This window comes from Takifugu rubripes, chromosome 17 (genome assembly GCF_901000725.2).
Source record: "Takifugu rubripes chromosome 17, fTakRub1.2, whole genome shotgun sequence".
NCBI classification, from domain to species: Eukaryota; Metazoa; Chordata; class Actinopteri; order Tetraodontiformes; family Tetraodontidae; genus Takifugu; species Takifugu rubripes.
In genome coordinates, this window is record NC_042301.1 from 577899 (window position 1) to 596090 (window position 18192).

The 18192-nt window shown below is 50.2% G+C and overlaps 2 protein-coding genes across 6 annotated transcripts in view; one reads left to right on the forward strand and one right to left on the reverse strand.

Moving 5' to 3' along the window:
* The window catches only part of LOC105418539 (protein O-GlcNAcase-like), a 14155-nt gene extending 2373 nt beyond the window's left edge, over positions 1–11782 (forward strand). The window contains exons 8-17 of one of the 3 annotated variants that reach the window (XM_029850247.1): positions 1–95; positions 5501–5599; positions 5675–5919; positions 6003–6177; positions 7528–7613; positions 7695–7787; positions 7858–7940; positions 8013–8133; positions 8493–8652; positions 11041–11782. The exon at positions 1–95 is cut by the window's left edge and continues 50 nt beyond it. In XM_029850247.1, coding sequence (XP_029706107.1) covers positions 1–95; positions 5501–5599; positions 5675–5919; positions 6003–6177; positions 7528–7613; positions 7695–7787; positions 7858–7940; positions 8013–8133; positions 8493–8652; positions 11041–11174 — 1291 coding nt within the window. In that variant the 3' untranslated portion in view covers positions 11175–11782. The remainder of the gene's footprint in view (positions 96–5500; positions 5600–5674; positions 5920–6002; positions 6178–7527; positions 7614–7694; positions 7788–7857; positions 7941–8012; positions 8134–8492; positions 8653–11040) is intronic. The other 2 variants (XM_029850248.1, XM_029850249.1) reach the window with 2 other exon arrangements.
* A 1166-nt stretch (positions 11783–12948) lies between these two features.
* On the reverse strand, positions 12949–17016 carry LOC115253180 (zinc finger protein 768-like). 3 transcript variants are annotated; one of them, XM_029850280.1, is made up of 5 exons: positions 16612–17016; positions 15485–15555; positions 15151–15259; positions 14251–14439; positions 13930–14162 (listed from the first exon to the last, which is right to left on the reverse strand). In XM_029850280.1, the coding sequence occupies exons 1-5, from the start codon at positions 16889–16891 to the stop codon at positions 14077–14079; spliced, it is 735 nt and encodes a 244-aa protein (XP_029706140.1). In that variant the 5' UTR covers positions 16892–17016; the 3' UTR covers positions 13930–14076. The 3 variants fall into 3 exon arrangements, with proteins under 3 accessions (XP_029706139.1, XP_029706138.1, XP_029706140.1); XM_029850279.1 differs by having other exon boundaries at positions 12949–14439; positions 15151–15256; XM_029850278.1 differs by having other exon boundaries at positions 12949–14439.
* Between the last annotated feature and the right edge of the window lie 1176 nt (positions 17017–18192).

Sequence of the window (18192 nt, forward strand, 5' to 3'; positions counted from 1 at the left end):
CAACTGTGAGTTCTACCCCAACTTTGTGGCCATCCACACCTTAGCAACATGGTGTAAAGCCCCCGCTCACGCAGAGCCCAGGGATGTGGAGATGGGTGAGTCCCTGCTTTAGATTGAAATCCTAACTGATTCCATCCATTTCTGTCTGTTTTTGGTGACACATCCATCTGTTAGGGTTAGGGTTAGGGTTAGGGACATCTTGGATTATCACCATTACTGTTGCCAAACTTACAAAACTACAAGAGTCTAGAAAATGAGGCTGCAAAAAAGAAATACTGTAATAACATTAAGAGGTTGTGGTGAAGAGAGAGCTGAGCCAAAAGATCTTCGTCCTACCCTCACCTATGGTCATGAGCGCTGGGTCATGACCGAAAGAAGAAGATACAAGCGGGCGAAGTGAGCTTCCTCCGTAGGGTGGCTGGGCTCTCCCCTAGAGAGGGGGAGAAGCTCTGCCATCCGGGAGGAGCTCGGAGTAGAGCCGCTGCTCCTCCGCCTTGAGAGGAGCCAGATGAGGTGGCTTGGGCATCTAGTCAGGATGCCCCCTGGGCGCCTCCCTGGTGAGGTGTTCAGGGCATGTCCCTCTGGTAGGAGGCCCCCGGGAAGACCCAGGACACGTTGGAGAGACTATGTCTCTGGTCTGGGAACGCCTGGGGACCCCCCCGGATGAGCTGGAAGAGGTAGCTGGGGAGAGGGAAGTCTGGGCCTCTCTGCTGAGGCTGCTGCTAACCTGACCCCGGATAAGGGTTAGAGGATGAGGATGATGATGATGACATTAAGAGGTGAGAGGTGGTAGCTCAGAGGAGGGTTCTGGGTTCGAGCCCCAGTGCAGACAAAACATGGAGGGTGTTCTGGTAGGAGGGAAAGGTGCCAGAACACCTTCAGAGCACTGCCAAGGTACCAAACCCACAAATGCTCACATAGATCCCTCAGGGGGCACCCTGCCTTCGCCCCCCCTCGCTGTGACCCCAACAGGGGTAAAGCAGTCTAGAAGACGAAATAAAAACCTTAACAGTTGAAGAGCTCGACATCCGTAATTCCCGCATGATTGGTTATGATTCAAGCTTTATTGGAAGAGGGATAATATACACACAGGGCTTAATTGTATAACAATTAATCAATTAAAAGTGTATGTTTTGCTCAGTGTAGCAGACGCCCCACAAATGACTGGATGAATCCGCATTAAAACCTATCTGAGAACAGGATGTTTTGCAGTTGGCATCAGTTCGGTGCCATACGACGACTGTTTGGATCCAGAGTAAAATTCTGAAGCCCTGTTCACCTGCGTGATTTGAACGTGAACTTCAGAACTCACCTGAGCGGCGGCGACACAACGGGATCACTTTTCTTCTTTCTCTTTGTTTTTGAGCACATAGAACTGCTCATATGACCCGTGTCCCTGTACGCACTGCGTTGGAGCAGTTCTAGTGTCACGCCTCCAGTTTGTGATACAAAAATGTTGTTTGGCGAGAAGATAGAGTAGTTGGACACACTTGTCCTGATGGAGAGTTGTCATGTGGAGACAACAGGGTTAGCCTAGCCCTAACCCTAACCCTCTAACCCTAACCCTCTAACCCCCTAACCCTAACCCCCTAACCCTAACCCTCTAACCCTAACCCCCTAACCCTAACCCTAACCCTAACCCTAACCCCCTAACCCTCTAACGTCCTAACCCTAGCCCTGACCCTAACCCTAACCCTCTAACCCTCTAACCCTAACCCTCTAACCCTAACCCTCTAACCCTAACCCTAGCCCTGACCCTGACCCTAACCCTAGCCCTAACCCTGACCCCCTAACCCTAACCCTCTAACCCTAACCCTCTAACCCTAACTCTAACCCTCTAACCCTAGCCCTAACCCTAGCCCTGACCCTGACCCTAACCCTAACCCTAACCCTAGCCCTAACCCTAACCCTGACCCTGACCCTGACCCCCTAACCCTAACCCCCTAACCCCCTAACCCTGACCCTAACCCTAACCCCCTAACCCCCTAACCCTAACTCTAACCCCCTAACCCTAACTCTAACCCATCCATCCATCCATCCATCCATTCTCTACCGCTTATCCGGGGTCGGGTCGCGGGGGCAGCAGCCTAAGGAGAGAAGCCCAGACTTCCCTCTCCCCAGCTACCTCCTCCAGCTCATCCGGAGGGATCCCCAGACGTTCCCAGGCCAGACCAGAGACATAGTCTCTCCAACGTGTCCTGGGTCTCCCCGGGGGTCTCCTACCGGAGGGACATGCCCTGAACACCTCACCAGGGAGGCGTCCAGGTGGCATCCTGACTAGGTGCCCAAGCCACCCCATCTGGCTCCTCTCAACGCGGAGGAGCAGTGGCTCTACTCCGAGCTCCTCCCGGATGGCAGAGCTTCTCACCCTATCTCTAAGGGAGAGCCCAGCCACCCTACGGAGGAAGCTCATTTCAGCCGCTTGTACCCGTGATCTTGTTCTTTCGGTCATTACCCAAAGCTCATGACCATAGGTGAGGGTAGGAACGAAGATCGACCGGTAAATCGAGAGCTTCGCCTTTCGGCTCAGCTCTCTCTTCACCACAACGGACCGGTGCAGAGTCCGCATTACTGTGGACGCCGCACCGATCCGCCTGTCGACCTCCCGCTCCATTCTTCCCTCACTCGTGAACAAGACCCCGAGGTACTTAAACTCCTCCACTTGGGGCAGGATCTCCTCCTTTACCCGGAGAAGGCACTCCACCTTTTTCCGGTCGAGAACCATGGCCTCAGATTTGGAGGTGCTGATTCTCATCCCAGCCGCTTCACATGCGGCGGTGAACTGATCCAGTGATAGTTGGAGGTCACGGGCCGATGAAGCCAACAGGACCACATCATCCGCAAAAAGCAGAGACGCGATCCTGAGGTCACCAAACCGGATCCCCTCAACACCATGACTGCACCTAGAAATTCTGTCCATAAAAATTATGAACAGAATCGGTGACAAAGGGCAGCCCTGGCGGAGGCCAACCCTCACCGGAAACGAGTTCGACTTACTGCCAGCAATTCGGACCAAACTCTGGCACCGATCGTACAGGGAGCGGACGGCCCGTATCAGCGGGCCCGACACCCCATACTCTCGGAGGACCCCCCACAGGACCCCCCGAGGGACACGGTCGAATGCCTTCTCCAAGTCCACAAAACACATGTGGACTGGTTGGGCAAACTCCCATGCACCCTCGAAGACCCTGCGGAGGGTGTAGAGCTGGTCCACTGTTCCACGCCCAGGACGAAAACCACATTGCTCCTCCTGAATCCGAGGTTCGACTATCCGGCGGACCCTCCTCTCCAGTACCCCTGAATAGACCTTACCAGGGAGGCTGAGGAGTGTGATCCCCCTATAGTTGGAACACACCCTCCGGTCCCCCTTCTTAAAAAGAGGGACTACCACCCCGGTCTGCCAATCCAGCGGCACTGCCCCCGATGTCCACGCGATGTTGCAGAGTCGAGTCAACCACGACAGCCCTACAACATCCAGAGCCTTAAGGGACTCTGGGCGGATCTCATCCACCCCCGGGGCCTTGCCACCGAGGAGTTTTTTAACTACCTCGGCAACTTCAGCCCCGGAGATACGAGAGCCCATCTCCAGGTCCCCAGGCCCTACTTCCTCACTGGAAGGCGTGTTGGTGGGATTGAGGAGGTCCTCGAAGTATTCCTTCCACCGATCCACAACATCCCGAGTTGAGGTCAGCAGGACACCATCACCACTATACACAGTGTTGACAGTGCACTGCTTCCCCCTCCTCAGACGCCGGATGGTGGTCCAGAACCTTTTCGAGGCCGTCCGAAAGTCATTCTCCATGGCCTCACCGAACTCTTCCCATGCCCGAGTCTTTGCCTCGGCAACCGCCGTAGCTGCACTCCGCTTGGCACGCCGGTACCCATCTGCTGCCTCAGGAGTCCCACAGGCCAGTAAGGCCCGATACGACTCCTTCTTCAGCTTGACGGCATCCCTCACCGCTGGTGTCCACCAGCGGGTTCGGGCATTGCCGCCATGACAGGCACCAACCACCTTGCGGCCACAGCACCGGTCAGCTGCCTCAACAATGGAGGCACGGAACACGGTCCACTCGGACTCAATGTCCCCCGCCTCCCCCGGGACATGGTCAAAGCTCTCCCGGAGGCGTGAGTTGAAGCTCCTTCTGACAGGGGACTCTGCCAGGCGTTCCCAGCAGACCCTCACAACACCTGGTCTGTCCGGCATCCTTCCCCACCATCGGAGCCAACTCACCACCAGGTGTGGTGATCAGTTGACAGCTCCGCCCCTCTCTTCACCCGAGTGTCCAGAACATGCGGCCGCAAATCCGATGACACAACCACAAAGTCGATCATCGATCTGCGGCCTAAGGCGTCCTGGTGCCAAGTGCACATGTGGACGCCTTTATGTCTGAACAAGGTGTTCGTTATGGACAATCTGAGACGAGCACAGAAGTCCAATAACAAAACACCACTCGGGTTCAGATCAGGGGGGCCGTTCTTCCCAATCACACCTCTCCAGGTCACACTGTCATTGCCAACGTGAGCATTGAAGTCACCCAGGAGGACGAGGGAGCCCCCAGAAGGGGCACTCTCCAGCACTCCCTCTAAGGACTCCAAAAAGGGTGGATACGCTGAACTGCTGTTTGTGCCTATGGTCCAAACAACAGTCAGGATCCGTCCCCCCACCCGAAGGCGAAGGGAGGCTACCCTCTCATCCACCGGGGTAAACTCCAATACACAGGCACTGAGCTGGGGAGCAACCAGAATTGCCACCCCTGCTCGTCGCCTCTCACCATCGGCAACTCCAGAGTGGTAGAGAGTCCAACCCCTCTCAAGAAGACTGGTTCCAGAGCCCTTGCCATGCGTCGAGGTGAGGCCAACTATATCTAGTCGGAACTTCTCAACCTCGCGCACCAGCTCAGGCTCCTTTACCACCAGAGAGGTGACATTCCATGTCCCTAGAGCCAGTTTGTGCAGCCGGGAATCAGACCGCCAAGGTCCCTGCCTCCGGCTGCTACCCAAAACACAATGCACCCGACCCCCTTGGCCCCTCCTGCAGGTGGTGAGCCCACGGGAAGGGGGTCCCATGTTGCCTCTTCGGGCTGCGCCCGGCCGTTGCCCCACCCCCAGGCCTGGCTCCAGGAGGGGGCCCCGGTGACCCGCATCCGGGCAAGGGAAACTTGGCACCAATGTTGTTCAGCATCATTAGGGGGTCCTGGGCTACGCTTTGTCTGGTCCCTCACCTAGGACCTGTTTGCCATGGGTGGCCCTACCAGGGGCATATAGCCCCAGACAGCGGAGCTCCTAGGATCATTGGGACACGCAAACCCCTCCACCACGATAAGGTGGCAGCCCAGGGAGGGGCTAACCCCCTAACCCTAACCCTAACCCTCTAACCCTAGCCCTAACCCTGACCCTCTAACCCTTTAACCCTAGCCCTAGCCCTAACCCTAACCCTAACCCTAACCCTGACCCAAGGTCCCACTGAGACTTAACAGTGCAGGCATTTGTGTCCTGATAGGTGAAGAGGAGCAGGACCCCTGCTACAGCCCCCAAAAGGCCCTGACCTTGGCCCTTACTGACTGGCTGCAGGAATTTCTGATGGCTGATCATCCTGGAGGTACACACACTTGGATCCTGCTTTAAAGAGCAGGCAGTTGGATTGATGAGTTTACTCTTTGCTTTCCTCTGCTAGGCCATCTCAAGAAGGGCTCCTCAGATGAAGAACCCATGCAAATGGATATGGGGGACAGTGCGCACATCCCTGAACCTGAGGAGAATCCACTGTACACTGCAGAGCCCCTGACCCTGAACGACCTGAAGCTGCTGTCAGACCTGTTTTACCTGCCCTACGAACACGGGCGCACCGCCAGGAAGATGCTGCAGGAGCTGGACTGGCTCAAGAAGCACAGCGCAGCTGCTTCTGCAGACACCGAAGAGGTGAGTTAGGCTGCTATGGCAGATCTGGGCTCCGTCAGCAGCTCCGTCAGCAGCTCCGCGCATGTCCGTTCTCCTGTTTCCAGGCAGCGGCGTGGCACTCCAGAGCGCTGTGCTTTGATGACATGTGCGAGGTGGTGGTGCAGATGTTTAACCACCTGTCCAACGCGCCCAACCGCAGCGTTCTGTACGACCTCTACAACTACATCTGTGACATCAAACGTGGGGTTTGTCTGGCTCGAGCCTACGTGAAAATATTAGGTGTGAAACCCTGAAGGCACAGCCGGCGTTTATGTCCGGAACGTGCTCTAAATATTCCGGATTTTAAATGAACACATTTAAACACAATGGGCCAGATTCACCAATATGTTCTTACGAATCTTCTTAGATTCTTTCTTAAGTTGTCCTTAAGAAGTTTTTTAAGAAAACCCTACGTCGGATTCATCAACGCGTTCGTAAGCCCCAGAATTGTTCGCAGCTGTGTTCTTAGATTGATGAATGCCATCTGTTCGTAAATTGAGAGCGCATGCCAGGTGAGTCTAATTAACATACGATTAGCATAAGTCACCGCCCACTAATGCCCATAAAAGGAACTGCAGCAGGGCCCTGTAGACAGAGCAAAAAGCAGCCAAATGCCCAAAGCGAAATGCCCAAAGCTTGCCTCTCCACGCCTGATTTCTGACGCCGTGTTGAACAATCAAGAAAGGATGGCTAACACGCTTGATAAAATTGCCTCAACCCTGATGACTAGAGCCAACACGCTGAAAGAAATCAACGAGAATGTAAAAAAAAGAAGAATGTAAAAAAAATAAACGTGTAAAAGCTGTGCTCGGATTGTGACAATAATGCATTTTATTCACAAACGGGCAATTAATCGCGCTCGAACGTGAACCGCGTGCCTGCAGTCTGGCCCCATCATTGCGTCAGGACGCACATCCTCACGGGGTTGTGGCTCTGTGTCCAAACATATCCAGCGCCCCTTTAACATGCCGATGGTGCGTTCAATGGTGGAGCGACTGCGCGCATGCATCTGATTGAATAAAACTCCTGTGGAGTCTGAGGGTTGGTCAGTGGTGTCAACAACCAGGGCATATCCTCGATCCCCTAATAAAATAAATCAAGATAAAATCAAATAAAAAGACAGTTTTGGCATGGTTTCCAATTTGGTTGATTAATGTTAAGTCATTGGCACATTTACGTAATTTTAAAATTCTCCGTAAATCACCAAAAATAGGAAATAAACAAATAAATAAATAAATATGACAGAATTATCATTGTAATATTGAATTTTATTGAACTGCACAAGAGAAGAAAACACAACCATGCCAACATGTCGGCACTGAAATGTGCGCAAGAGTACTCCTGAGTGTTCGTAGGATTTGTTCTTACCTACGAATAAATCCAGGATAAGAAGAAATTGGTGAATGCCACAATCTTCGTCAACTGTTCGTAAGTGGGACTTAAGAACAAATTTGTTCGTAAGAACGCTTCGTGAATCTGGCCCAATGTTTTCATTTAGGAAGCAGTCGCATCTGCTTAATTAACATCCACTGATGCCTTTTTTGGTTTCCAATTAGAAAAATTAGAAGCAATGTTTTCTTTTTTAAACAGGAGGTCATGATCACCCGTCAGCCCAGCTCATGACCAATGAGATGGAATCCTGGACCACGAGAGGAGGCCTGTCGGGAGAGTTTCAGGTAACCTGAGTACGTTTGTCTCTCTAAAAGAGAAGGAGAAGTAAAAGTCATCTATTTGAAAGAGTCATGATTTATTTTTAGAGGATGTTGCCTGGTCACGGAGACGGGGACCTTTTCAGACACCCTCCCAGGACACAGGTGTACTGCATAAGGCCGTACGGGCCCGAGGACCAGGTGAGAATCCTCCTAATTTGGTCTTGGCTCATTCAGTCTGGGTTTTCTCAAAGGATGTCTGCCCTGTCAGATTCAGCTGGAACGTATTTTCAGGGAGATGAGCGCGGAGAGCGGCGCTGCCTCTGTTGGACAGCTGCCACTCCTCTGTCGGGGGTAAGGAGGCAGCTTTGGTCTGGGTTCTCAGAGTTCAACTTGATTCTGTTGCTTTTTATGGTCTCATTTCAGCCTGTTGACCGGGGAGCTTTGCCCTTCCCCTGAGTCTGCTCTGGTCCTGGAGGATGACGCTGGTCTATGCGGCTATGCTCTGGCCGTCATTGATGCCAAACAAGCTGCAGCCAAAACTCAGGTGATCTAATGCAGATTTACTGGAAATAAGCTGATCAAGCATAAATCCTTGGCTGAAGAAAATCCAACCAAGCAGCCACTTACAATACTGTCCTGGAATCCTACCCCAGAAAGCTTTACACTCATTCACACCCAACATCAGATGATGACCGGGATGATCCACACCCCTCTACTAATGAACCAGCGAGCAGTAAACCAGCGCAGTCACTAGAACTGGGATTCCCACCAGTTGCTTCAGAACTGAAGAAGCCTCTTGGATAGGAGGTGAAATGTCTTTGGAAAAATAATTCCAGTTGGATTTTCTTCAGCCAATAATTCTATTCAAAGTGGATGGCTGAGAACATTCATCTCGATGTGTAGCATGGCGTTATCCCTGCTTCCACCCTACAGAGGGCGCTAAGTCCTTCGGTGTTGGAGGAATTCCCCTCCCTGGTTACCATGCAGGTTCTACCCCGAGTAACAGACTCCTCTCCAGCAAAGCGCATGATGTGGCAGCTCTTATCCTCCATCAGGACCACTGGTACTTTTAGACTTTGATAACACACTTGCTAAAAGTTTGATTTAGCTCTTTAAACTGATCAGGAATCGTTGCTTCGTGGCGTTTGATAAGGACAGTTAAAGTTGCACTATGCAATCCTGCATGACATCACTTCAGTTGATGTTTGAGGTCAATAGCAAACCTGCTCCTCCCCCAATGAACACAGAACTCTGAGGTGGCTCTGTGCTATGCTAACATCGCTAAAATGGCTGAGCTAACTCAATAAATGTTTGGTGAGTTGATTATATTCTAACCCTTTATGCAATACTCTTCCAATTGTGGTTTATGTTAGAACTGATATCTTAAAAAACTGGGTTGTTTCTTCATTCTTAGCTTCTTTTCTCTGGATTCTTTCAGCATCTTTTCTTTGGTCGTGTCCAAGACATTTTTCCTGTCAGATTAGATTCAACTTTATTGTCATTGCTCATGTACAGAGCAACAAAATGCAGTTTAGCATCTAACTGAAGTGCAAAAGGAGCAGCAAGTGGCGAAATAATAAGTGAATAAATACAGTATTTACAGTCTTTATCATTACAATCGTTTAGTGATTCACAGGTTGTACTGTGAACATATTTTACAGATGTACATTAAATGCCTGCAAACAATATTTACACAAAACAGCTGGAGGAAATGTACAGACAATAAGTTAAACTAAAGTTCATAAGTAAGTTTTAACCCTAACTAACTAATGTAGTGAGGTGAAGTGGGGTGTGGGGGTCAGCTGGAGTCCAGCAAGGACACAGCTGCTGGTCCTGAGGGTTCTGAAGCGCCGACCCGAGGGCAGGAGGGAGAACAGACTATGGGTAAGGGTTAGGGTTAGCCCAGGGGGACAGGGTTAGCCCAGGGGGACAGGGTTAAGGTTAGGGTTAGCCCAGGGGGACAGGGTTAGCCCAGGGGGACAGGGTTAAGGTTAGGGTTAGCCCAGGGGGACAGGGTTAGCCCAGGGGGACAGGGTTAAGGTTAGGGTTAGCCCAGGGGGACAGGGTTAGCCCAGGGGGACAGGGTTACGGTTAGGGTTAGCCCAGGGGGACAGGGTTAGCCCAGGGGGACAGGGTTAAGGTTAGGGTTAGCCCAGGGGGACAGGGTTAGCCCAGGGGGACAGGGTTAAGGTTAGGGTTAGCCCAGGGGGACAGGGTTAGCCCAGGGGGACAGGGTTAGGGTTAGCCCAGGGGGACAGGGTTAGGGTTAGCCCAGGGGGACAGGGTTAGGGTTAGGGTTAGCCCAGGGGGACAGGGTTAAGGTTAGGGTTAGCCCAGGGGGACAGGGTTAGCCCAGGGGGACAGGGTTAGGGTTAGCCCAGGGGGTTAGGGTTACGGTTAGCCCAGGGTTAGGGTTAGCCCAGGGTTAGGGTTAGGGTTAGCCCAGGGTTAGGGTTAGGGTTAGCCCAGGGTTAGGGTTAGCCCAGGGGGACAGGGTTAGCCCAGGGTTAGGGTTAGGGTTAGCCCAGGGGGACAGGGTTAGGGTTAGCCCAGGGGGTTAGGGTTACGGTTAGCCCAGGGTTAGGGTTAGCCCAGGGTTAGGGTTAGGGTTAGCCCAGGGTTAGGGTTAGGGTTAGCCCAGGGTTAGGGTTAGCCCAGGGGGACAGGGTTAGCCCAGGGTTACGGTTAGCCCAGGGTTAGGGTTAGCCCAGGGTTAGGGTTAGGGTTAGCCCAGGGTTAGGGTTAGCCCAGGGGGACAGGGTTAGCCCAGGGTTACGGTTAGCCCAGGGTTAGGGTTAGGGTTAGCCCAGGGTTAGGGTTAGCCCAGGGGGACAGGGTTAGCCCAGGGGGACAGGGTTAGGGTTAGCCCAGGGGGACAGGGTTAGCCCAGGGGGACAGGGTTAGGGTTAGGGTTAGCCCAGGGGGACAGGGTTAAGGTTAGGGTTAGCCCAGGGGGACAGGGTTAGGGTTAGCCCAGGGGGTTAGGGTTACGGTTAGCCCAGGGTTAGGGTTAGCCCAGGGTTAGGGTTAGGGTTAGCCCAGGGTTAGGGTTAGCCCAGGGGGACAGGGTTAGCCCAGGGGGACAGGGTTAGGGTTAGGGTTAGCCCAGGGGGACAGGGTTAGCCCAGGGGGACAGGGTTAGGGTTAGGGTTAGCCCAGGGGGACAGGGTTAGGGTTAGCCCAGGGGGTTAGGGTTAGGGTTAGCCCAGGGTTAGGGTTAGGGTTAGCCCAGGGGGACAGGGTTAGGGTTAGCCCAGGGGGACAGGGTTAGCCCAGGGGGACAGGGTTAGGGTTAGGGTTAGCCCAGGGGGTTAGGGTTAGGGTTAGCCCAGGGTTAGGGTTAGCCCAGGGTTAGGGTTAGCCCAGGGTTAGGGTTAGCCCAGGGGTTGGGGAGCAGCACTGCGACGCTGAGCTTCCATTAAAGACCATTTCCATGTCCTCTCCTCTCTAGGTTCTAAAGGAGCGTTCTGTGAGTTGAGGCAGAGTGATCAGAGGATGCTTGATTTTTACACAAAGCTTGGATACTTCAACTCCGTCAGTGTGACTGAAGACATCGTGGTCATGGGAACCAGCCTGCAAAAGTGATCAATCTCAAGGGTTTTCTTCAGGTCTACAATGTTTGTGTGGTTTGGTCTCATCGTTCATCTCCTTCATGCTGGGAATTAAAGGAACGCTTCAGAAATGGCTGCATAATCTTAAACTGCTGTTAATGATACAATTGTAAACTGGTAATTTCTGAAATTACAACCAAGCATAATGAAATATTAACACTTATTCATATCCTTTCTATCCAAAAGTGTCTAATGCAGACATGGAAACACTACCAATGAGACATAATCAGTTTATTTGTGCTTTGAGGGTTAGGGTTCGATGGATAGTTCCAGCAAAATTAACCTTTGAGTAGAAAATGTTTCTGCTTTATTAGCCTGTTGGCTAACATTTTCAGAGAAATGGTTGTAGGCATTAAAGTTGTTCAATCAATGGAATAACTTCAGTCCTGTAACATTATCTCCATTCAAATGTTCTTTTCTTCCCTGAATTTCCACAATGTCAGATGAGGTTTGTTACTGTGACGTAATTTAACGGGTTTTAACATCTCAAGGTGATACGTGCGCATCAGCACTGTTACTTTTGTTCAAACACATTAAAAATGTGAACTTCCAAATAAAAATCAACTAAGCTTGAGCAAATAATTCATATAAATGGTGACCTTTTTCCTTTCAACATCCCTCTGGAACCGTGAATACCCACAATGACACAATACCAGAGCAAAGATGAAAAGGGGGAAACTTTTTTTGCAGTTTTGTAGAAAATATCAGCAAAGCCAGAAAAACAAGCATCTACCATCAAGACAGGTGCTCGTTCTTGTCTCAGCAATAATGAACTTAAGCAACTATACTTTTATAAAGCTAATGAAAAAATGTTGCGTACTTTGGGAATGATGTTCTGTCCTGTTTAGATGGTTTTATTCCCACTTGGAAGAACCTCAACCAGCACGAGAGAGATGCTGAGGAAGCTGAACTTGATCACTGGGACAATGCTTGACTCATCTCCTGAGCTGGCTGCTGCTAACCCTGACCCCCTAACCCCCTAACCTCACCCTGACCCCTAACCCTCTAACCCTGACCCCTAACCTCACCCTGACCCCTAACCCTCTAACCCTGACCCCTAACCTCACCCTAACCCTCTAACCCTGACCCCTAACCCTCTAACCCTGACCCCTAGCCCTGACCCCTAACCCTCTAACCCTGACCCCTAGCCCTGACCCCTAACCCTGACCCCTAACCTCACCCTAACCCTCTAACCCTGACCCCTAACCCTCTAACCCTGACCCCTAACCTCACCCTAACCCTCTAACCCTGACCCCTAACCCTCTAACCCTGACCCCTAACCCTCTAACCCTGACCCCCTAACCCTGACCCTCTAACCCTAACCCTGACCCTCTAACCCTAACCCTGACCCTCTAACCCTAACCCTAGCCCTGACCCCTAACCTCACCCTAACCCTCTAGCCCTGACCCCTAGCCCTGACCCCTAACCCTGACCCCTAACCTCACCCTGACCCCTAACCCTCTAACCCTGACCCCTAACCTCACCCTAACCCTCTAGCCCTGACCCCTAGCCCTGACCCCTGACCCCTGACCCTCCGTCACAGTTGCTGCTTCCATCCCTTCCCGTTGACTTGGAGCCTGCAGCTTGGCTGATATTGACCTTGTCGGCTGTGAGAGGTCATGAGCATGGAACGACTGGCTAGACGACCTTGAGCTAACTTCCCAGGATGGAGAATCTTTGTGAATGTGGGTGGAACATTTCTCTCCTTTGATCTGTCCTTTCTAGAGACACATGCTGTCACACGGTCATTCTGGCAAATTTTAATGATGTTTTTCAGTCTGAAACACAGGAACCTTTTGTAAAATGGCAAAATGTTCATTGTTGCCGCCACATCATAACAGCCAAATAACACATTCTAAATTTACAGGTTTTAATTTACTGTTTCCAGTTTAACAGTGAACATTACATTCAATGTCATATTATGATGTAAATAAGCAAGTTTACAATGACAGAAATAGACACTGTGGGTTCGTTTCTGGCTGAAATGTGACACAGCGATTTAAACATGCCATTCAGCTTAATTAGGTCACCCGATTCAATCATTAGTGATTATACTGACATGGTGTTACAGCACCGAGGGTGCACCCATTAAGTCATTCTGCATAAAAGTTAAAGAGTTAATGCTGTGGAACAACTAACCCAGTTAGTTGTTCTAACCCTAACGAAGTGATTCCATGATCCCAGATTTTATTGTTGTGCTGTTCTTTCATTAAGCAGGAACCACTTTCATGGGGGATTTGTTTACGAGGACACTAATATCTGCCGCACTCAGTCAGATGCTGTTATTGGTAGAATCCTTTGGCACTTGGTCTTCGGGCTCTACAGGCCACACTGGGACTGCTGCCGGTGCCGCCGGACGCTGCACATCTGGCTGAAGGACTGTCCACAGCGCGAGCAGCTGTAGGGCTTCTCCTGGGTGTGAACGGTGCGGTGCCGCTTCAGGTGACTGGAGGAGAGGAAACTCTTCCCACACAGAGTGCAGCAATAGCGTCGCTCGCCCGTGTGGATGAGAAGGTGGACCCGCAGGTTGTTGGGCTGTGCAAAGCCTTTCCCACAGTGGGGGCAGGAGTAAGGTCTCTCCCCAGTGTGGATCCTCTGGTGCAGCTCCAGAGCTGCGCTTGTTGGAAACATAAGCCCACACACAGCACAGACCGGACGCTCCTTGGGGTGGAAAGAGCGTCTCTGGTCGGTGGTCGTAGCTGAAGTTGCTGCAAGGGGAGGAGGTGGTGCAGTCGCCGTGTCAAAGGAAGCAGCAAAAACCGCCATTTCTTGGGAAGTAGCCGTGAAGAGCATGGTGGAAGGGGCTTCCAGACTCTCAGCCCCACCCTGTGAGGGAAAAGAGGCAGGAGGAACAGGAGCGTCTGTCTTTCCTTGACCTAGCTGTGCTGCCCCATACCCTGCACCAAGATGGCCGATGCGCTCCTGCATCCAGGACAGATCAAGGCTGTTGAGCTCATCAGAGCTTATAGGAAGAGAGGAATGGAGTCCTGCTTTAGCACAGTCATTATCTCTAATCTCTGACTTCAGAGCCTCATTGTTCAAACTCACACCAGTCGATTCAGGCACCAGGGGGCCCCCTCTGATTAGCAACATGCTGCTGTTTACAGGCAGGGTGGACATGGGTTTGCAGGTCAGATCCACTGTGGCACCTGTGGGAGAGGCAGGGCGCTTGGCAGTAGCAGTGATGCTAGCATCCATAACGATGTCACTGGCAGGGACGTCGTTATGGGGCGCTCCACCTACAGAGGGACAGGAAGATCAGAAACGCTTCCAACAGCTCAAGAACATGAGCACAGGAGCAGTCTGGAGTAGTTACATAGTCCTAACTACCATCTTATTTAACCCTTAAAATCAGTGTCAAGTTATATTTATACAAATGACACCTAAAACATCCACTTCTGTTGGAACACCCAGTTTCTGGGTGTTCATTTCATGTGAGGATGAATCTTAAGTTCCAACCATTTGCAGAACAAATAAGAAAATATGGAGAGCGTGCATCGGCACCATGATGCCCAGCTGTCTCCTTCTCACCTGTGTTGAGATGTTCAATCAATAATGTCATTTTAAATATCAGATTAGAATGATATTATATCAGATTAGATTAGAATCATTGTGTGTACTGTGTTGATCACATTGTTTAAATGGTGTTAAAGGTGTTGGGAGGTCCAGTTTGTGGGATGGTGAGTTCTTGAGGGTTGTTTGAGAGGAACAAGATCAGATAAGGGACTGGAATCCATCAAGAAAGAGTTCTGTTGGTGGAATTAGTCGACCCCATGCTGTGGTACACTTGATGTAGGATGAGCTTCCTCAGTATTCTATTAGAAATAAAAATCTTTTATTTCATTCAGATTCATTTGACTCAGAGCTGCTAGCTTGTCTATTCCTTCCAGAGAAGACAAAGTAGGTCCCCTGGCAGAATTAGGAGTAAAAGAGATCCTGCAGCCACTCACCAGGGGACACGCTGCACTCTGAACTGATGTTCACCTCCACCTTCAGGTCCAGGTTGCAGTCGTCTGTCTTCTCCTGCTTCACCTGCGGCAGCAGCCTGATTTTATCCTGCTGCAACATGACAGGAAGTCCCTCAATTATCCAGCAACATCACATCATCCGTAGCTCATAAATCCTAAAGAGGTTGAATCCTGTGACCTTCGTGCGTGCAAGCCTCTGTCTTCTGATGAGCAGGAACCATCCTGTTTAATGTTCATAATACATATGGACAAAAACTCAAGCCTAAAATGGATGTTAAAGGCCGTAGGGTTGCATTACTCGCAGATATTTGTTTACCTTAGAAATAGGGTTTAAGCGTTCGGAGGAGGACGGAGGAAGACCAACCAAAGTCTGGTGGAGAGCTGGTCCTGAGAAGAACAGCACATAGGGTCAGAGTTAGGGTCAGGGGTCAGAGGTCAGGGGGTCAGAGTTAGGGTCAGGGGTCAGAGTTAGGGTTAAGATTAAGATTAAGATGTACTTTATTCATCCCCGTGGGGAAATTGAATTGTAGTAGCAACCTATACAAAGTATAGAAACAGAATAAATAAATACAGATAAGATTAGCAACGTTATAAGCATATATACATAATATAATATATACATATTATAAGCATTATAAGCATATATACATAAATATAGAATAAAATAGAAATAAAATTACAACATAAACATTACACAGTTATTGTTATTGGCTGGGTTAGGAGTTAAAGTTAGAGTTAGATTTAGGAGTTAGGGTTAGTGTTTTAGGGTTAGTGTTAGAGGGTTAGAGGGTTAGGGTTAGAGGGTTAGGAGTTAAAGTTAGGGGTTAGGGTTAGAGGGTTAGTGTTTTAGGGTTAGTGTTAGAGGGTTAGGGTTAGAGGGTTAGGGTTAGGAGTTAAAGTTAGGGGTTAGGGTTAGAGGGTTAGTGTTTTAGGGTTAGTGTTAGAGGGTTAGGGTTAGAGGGTTAGGGTTAGGAGTTAAAGTTAGGGGTTAGGGTTAGAGGGTTAGGGTTAGAGGGTTAGGGTTAGGAGTTAAAGTTAGGGGTTAGGGTTAGAGGGTTAGGGTTAGGAGTTAAAGTTAGGGGTTAGGGTTAGAGGGTTAGGGTTAGAGGGTTAGGGTTAGGAGTTAAAGTTAGGGGTTAGGGTTAGAGGGTTAGGGTTAGGGTTAGGAGTTAAAGTTAGGGGTTAGGGTTAGAGGGTTAGGGTTAGGAGTTAAAGTTAGGGGTTAGGGTTAGAGGGTTAGGGTTAGGGTTAACCCTAACCCATATCAGAACCAAAAGCTTGTGTTACTACTTGTGTTTATGTTGATAAAGTATTAATAAGCACAGCTGCTGTGACGTGGGGGTGGACCGTGGACCAGACTGGGTGATGCGGATCAGGCTGGGATCCTAGAATCCCAGATCCGGATCCTAGAAGTCTGCACACCTGTCAGCTCCTCCCGTTTACCTTTGGGTGGCCGGAAATGGGCGTCGTGCATCATTTCTTCCCGCAGGTTCCGTCTTTTCATCTTCCTCTCGTAGCTTCGCATCTTCACGTCCATTTCTCGCAGCTTCTGTCGCAGGACGCGGTTCTCTTTCTCGCTCTTCTGTCTCTCCAGGTCCATCTGGGAGCGCAGCACTGCGTAGCCATCGTCCACCAGCTTGCAGATCTCAGCAACCGCCGAGTTGGCGAGAAGCTCGATAACTGAAGCGATCTGCGCCTGGAAGCCAGCACAGTCCGCCATCATCAACCCTGACCCTGACCCTGACCCTGACCCTGACCCTGACCACAGCTCCGTGTGTAGCACAATTCTGCTGGCGACACCTGTGTGTGTTCGCGGGGTCCTCAGGTACCTGCTGCCAATGTCGCGTCCTGATGACGTCGCTTTGTTGTTGCGCATCAGCAGCATCTGTCACAACAAGAGGCGCGTGAATGGTTCCTGTTGGAGGAAGATTTAATATTTAAAGGATTCCCCGCTGCTACCCTCGAAGATCCTTTTTAAAACAAGAATGTTTTCAATCTTTCCTCCACAATTTTCCAAATCAAAAGTTATTTTTTATGTTCTTTTGAATCTTTTCTACAAAAAAAGCCATATTTATATATATGTTTATATGTTATCAAGATAAAAAATTACGAGTAGCAAAGGGTTAGGGTTAACCCTAACAGCATCAAGGGCAATAATGTGTAGTGATTTGGCATCAGCATTAACGAGCATTAAAACAGGAGCATCACAAAGTCATCAAAATGTAGTAATAAATATCAAAGAGCAGGAAATGTGGAGGAGAAAGAGCAGGAACAGGGTCAAGAATGGGGCACAGCAGCTTCAACAGTATGCGACATATTGTGGGTTAACCCTAACCCTAACCCCTAACCCCTAACCCTAACCCTATCCCCTATCCCATCCCTAACCTTAACCAAGTGGACTCAGCATTGTCAAAAACTGGAAACAACAGAACATGTGATTTTAAAATTCAGACATCAGAGTGGGAAAAGGAATCTGATGATGGATGCACGAAGGAAAATGGGGAATGATGGGTGGGATGAGAAGGACGTTTCTAGCTGGGTCGAGATATCCTAACCCTAACCCTAACCCTAAACCCTAACTCTAACCCTAACCCTAACCCTAAACCCTAACTCTAACCCTAACCCTAACCCTAACTCTAACCCTAACCCTAACCCTAACCCTAACTCTAACCCTAACCCTAACCCTAACTCTAACCCTAACTCTAACCCTAACCCTAACCCTAACCCTAAACCCTAACTCTAACCCTAAACCCTAACCCTAACCCTAACTCTAACCCTAACCCTAACCCTAACCCTAACCCTAACTCTAACCCTAAACCCTAACCCTAACCCTAACTCTAACCCTAACCCTAACCCTCTAACCCTAAACCCTAACCCTAACCCTAACTCTAACCCTAACCCTAACCCTAACCCTACTGGTCTAGTAAAAAGGATGTAAGGATGGACAGTGAGAGAGAGGACCACAAGGTGGCAGTAATGCAACAGCTTGGATGCCAACCTCCGGAAGAAGAAGAAGAAGATTAG

Bases quoted from the DNA above. Each gene is read 5' to 3' on its own strand.
- LOC115253180 (XM_029850278.1), bottom strand. From the start codon at position 16,891: ATGATGGCGGACTGTGCTGGCTTCCAGGCGCAGATCGCTTCAGTTATC. The intron at 15,556-16,611 runs GTAAACGGGAGG...TGTTCTTCTCAG, and splicing joins CCATTTCCGGCCACCCAAAG to GACCAGCTCTCCACCAGACT. The intron at 15,260-15,484 runs GTAAACAAATAT...GTCATGTTGCAG, and splicing joins GCTTAAACCCTATTTCTAAG to CAGGATAAAATCAGGCTGCT.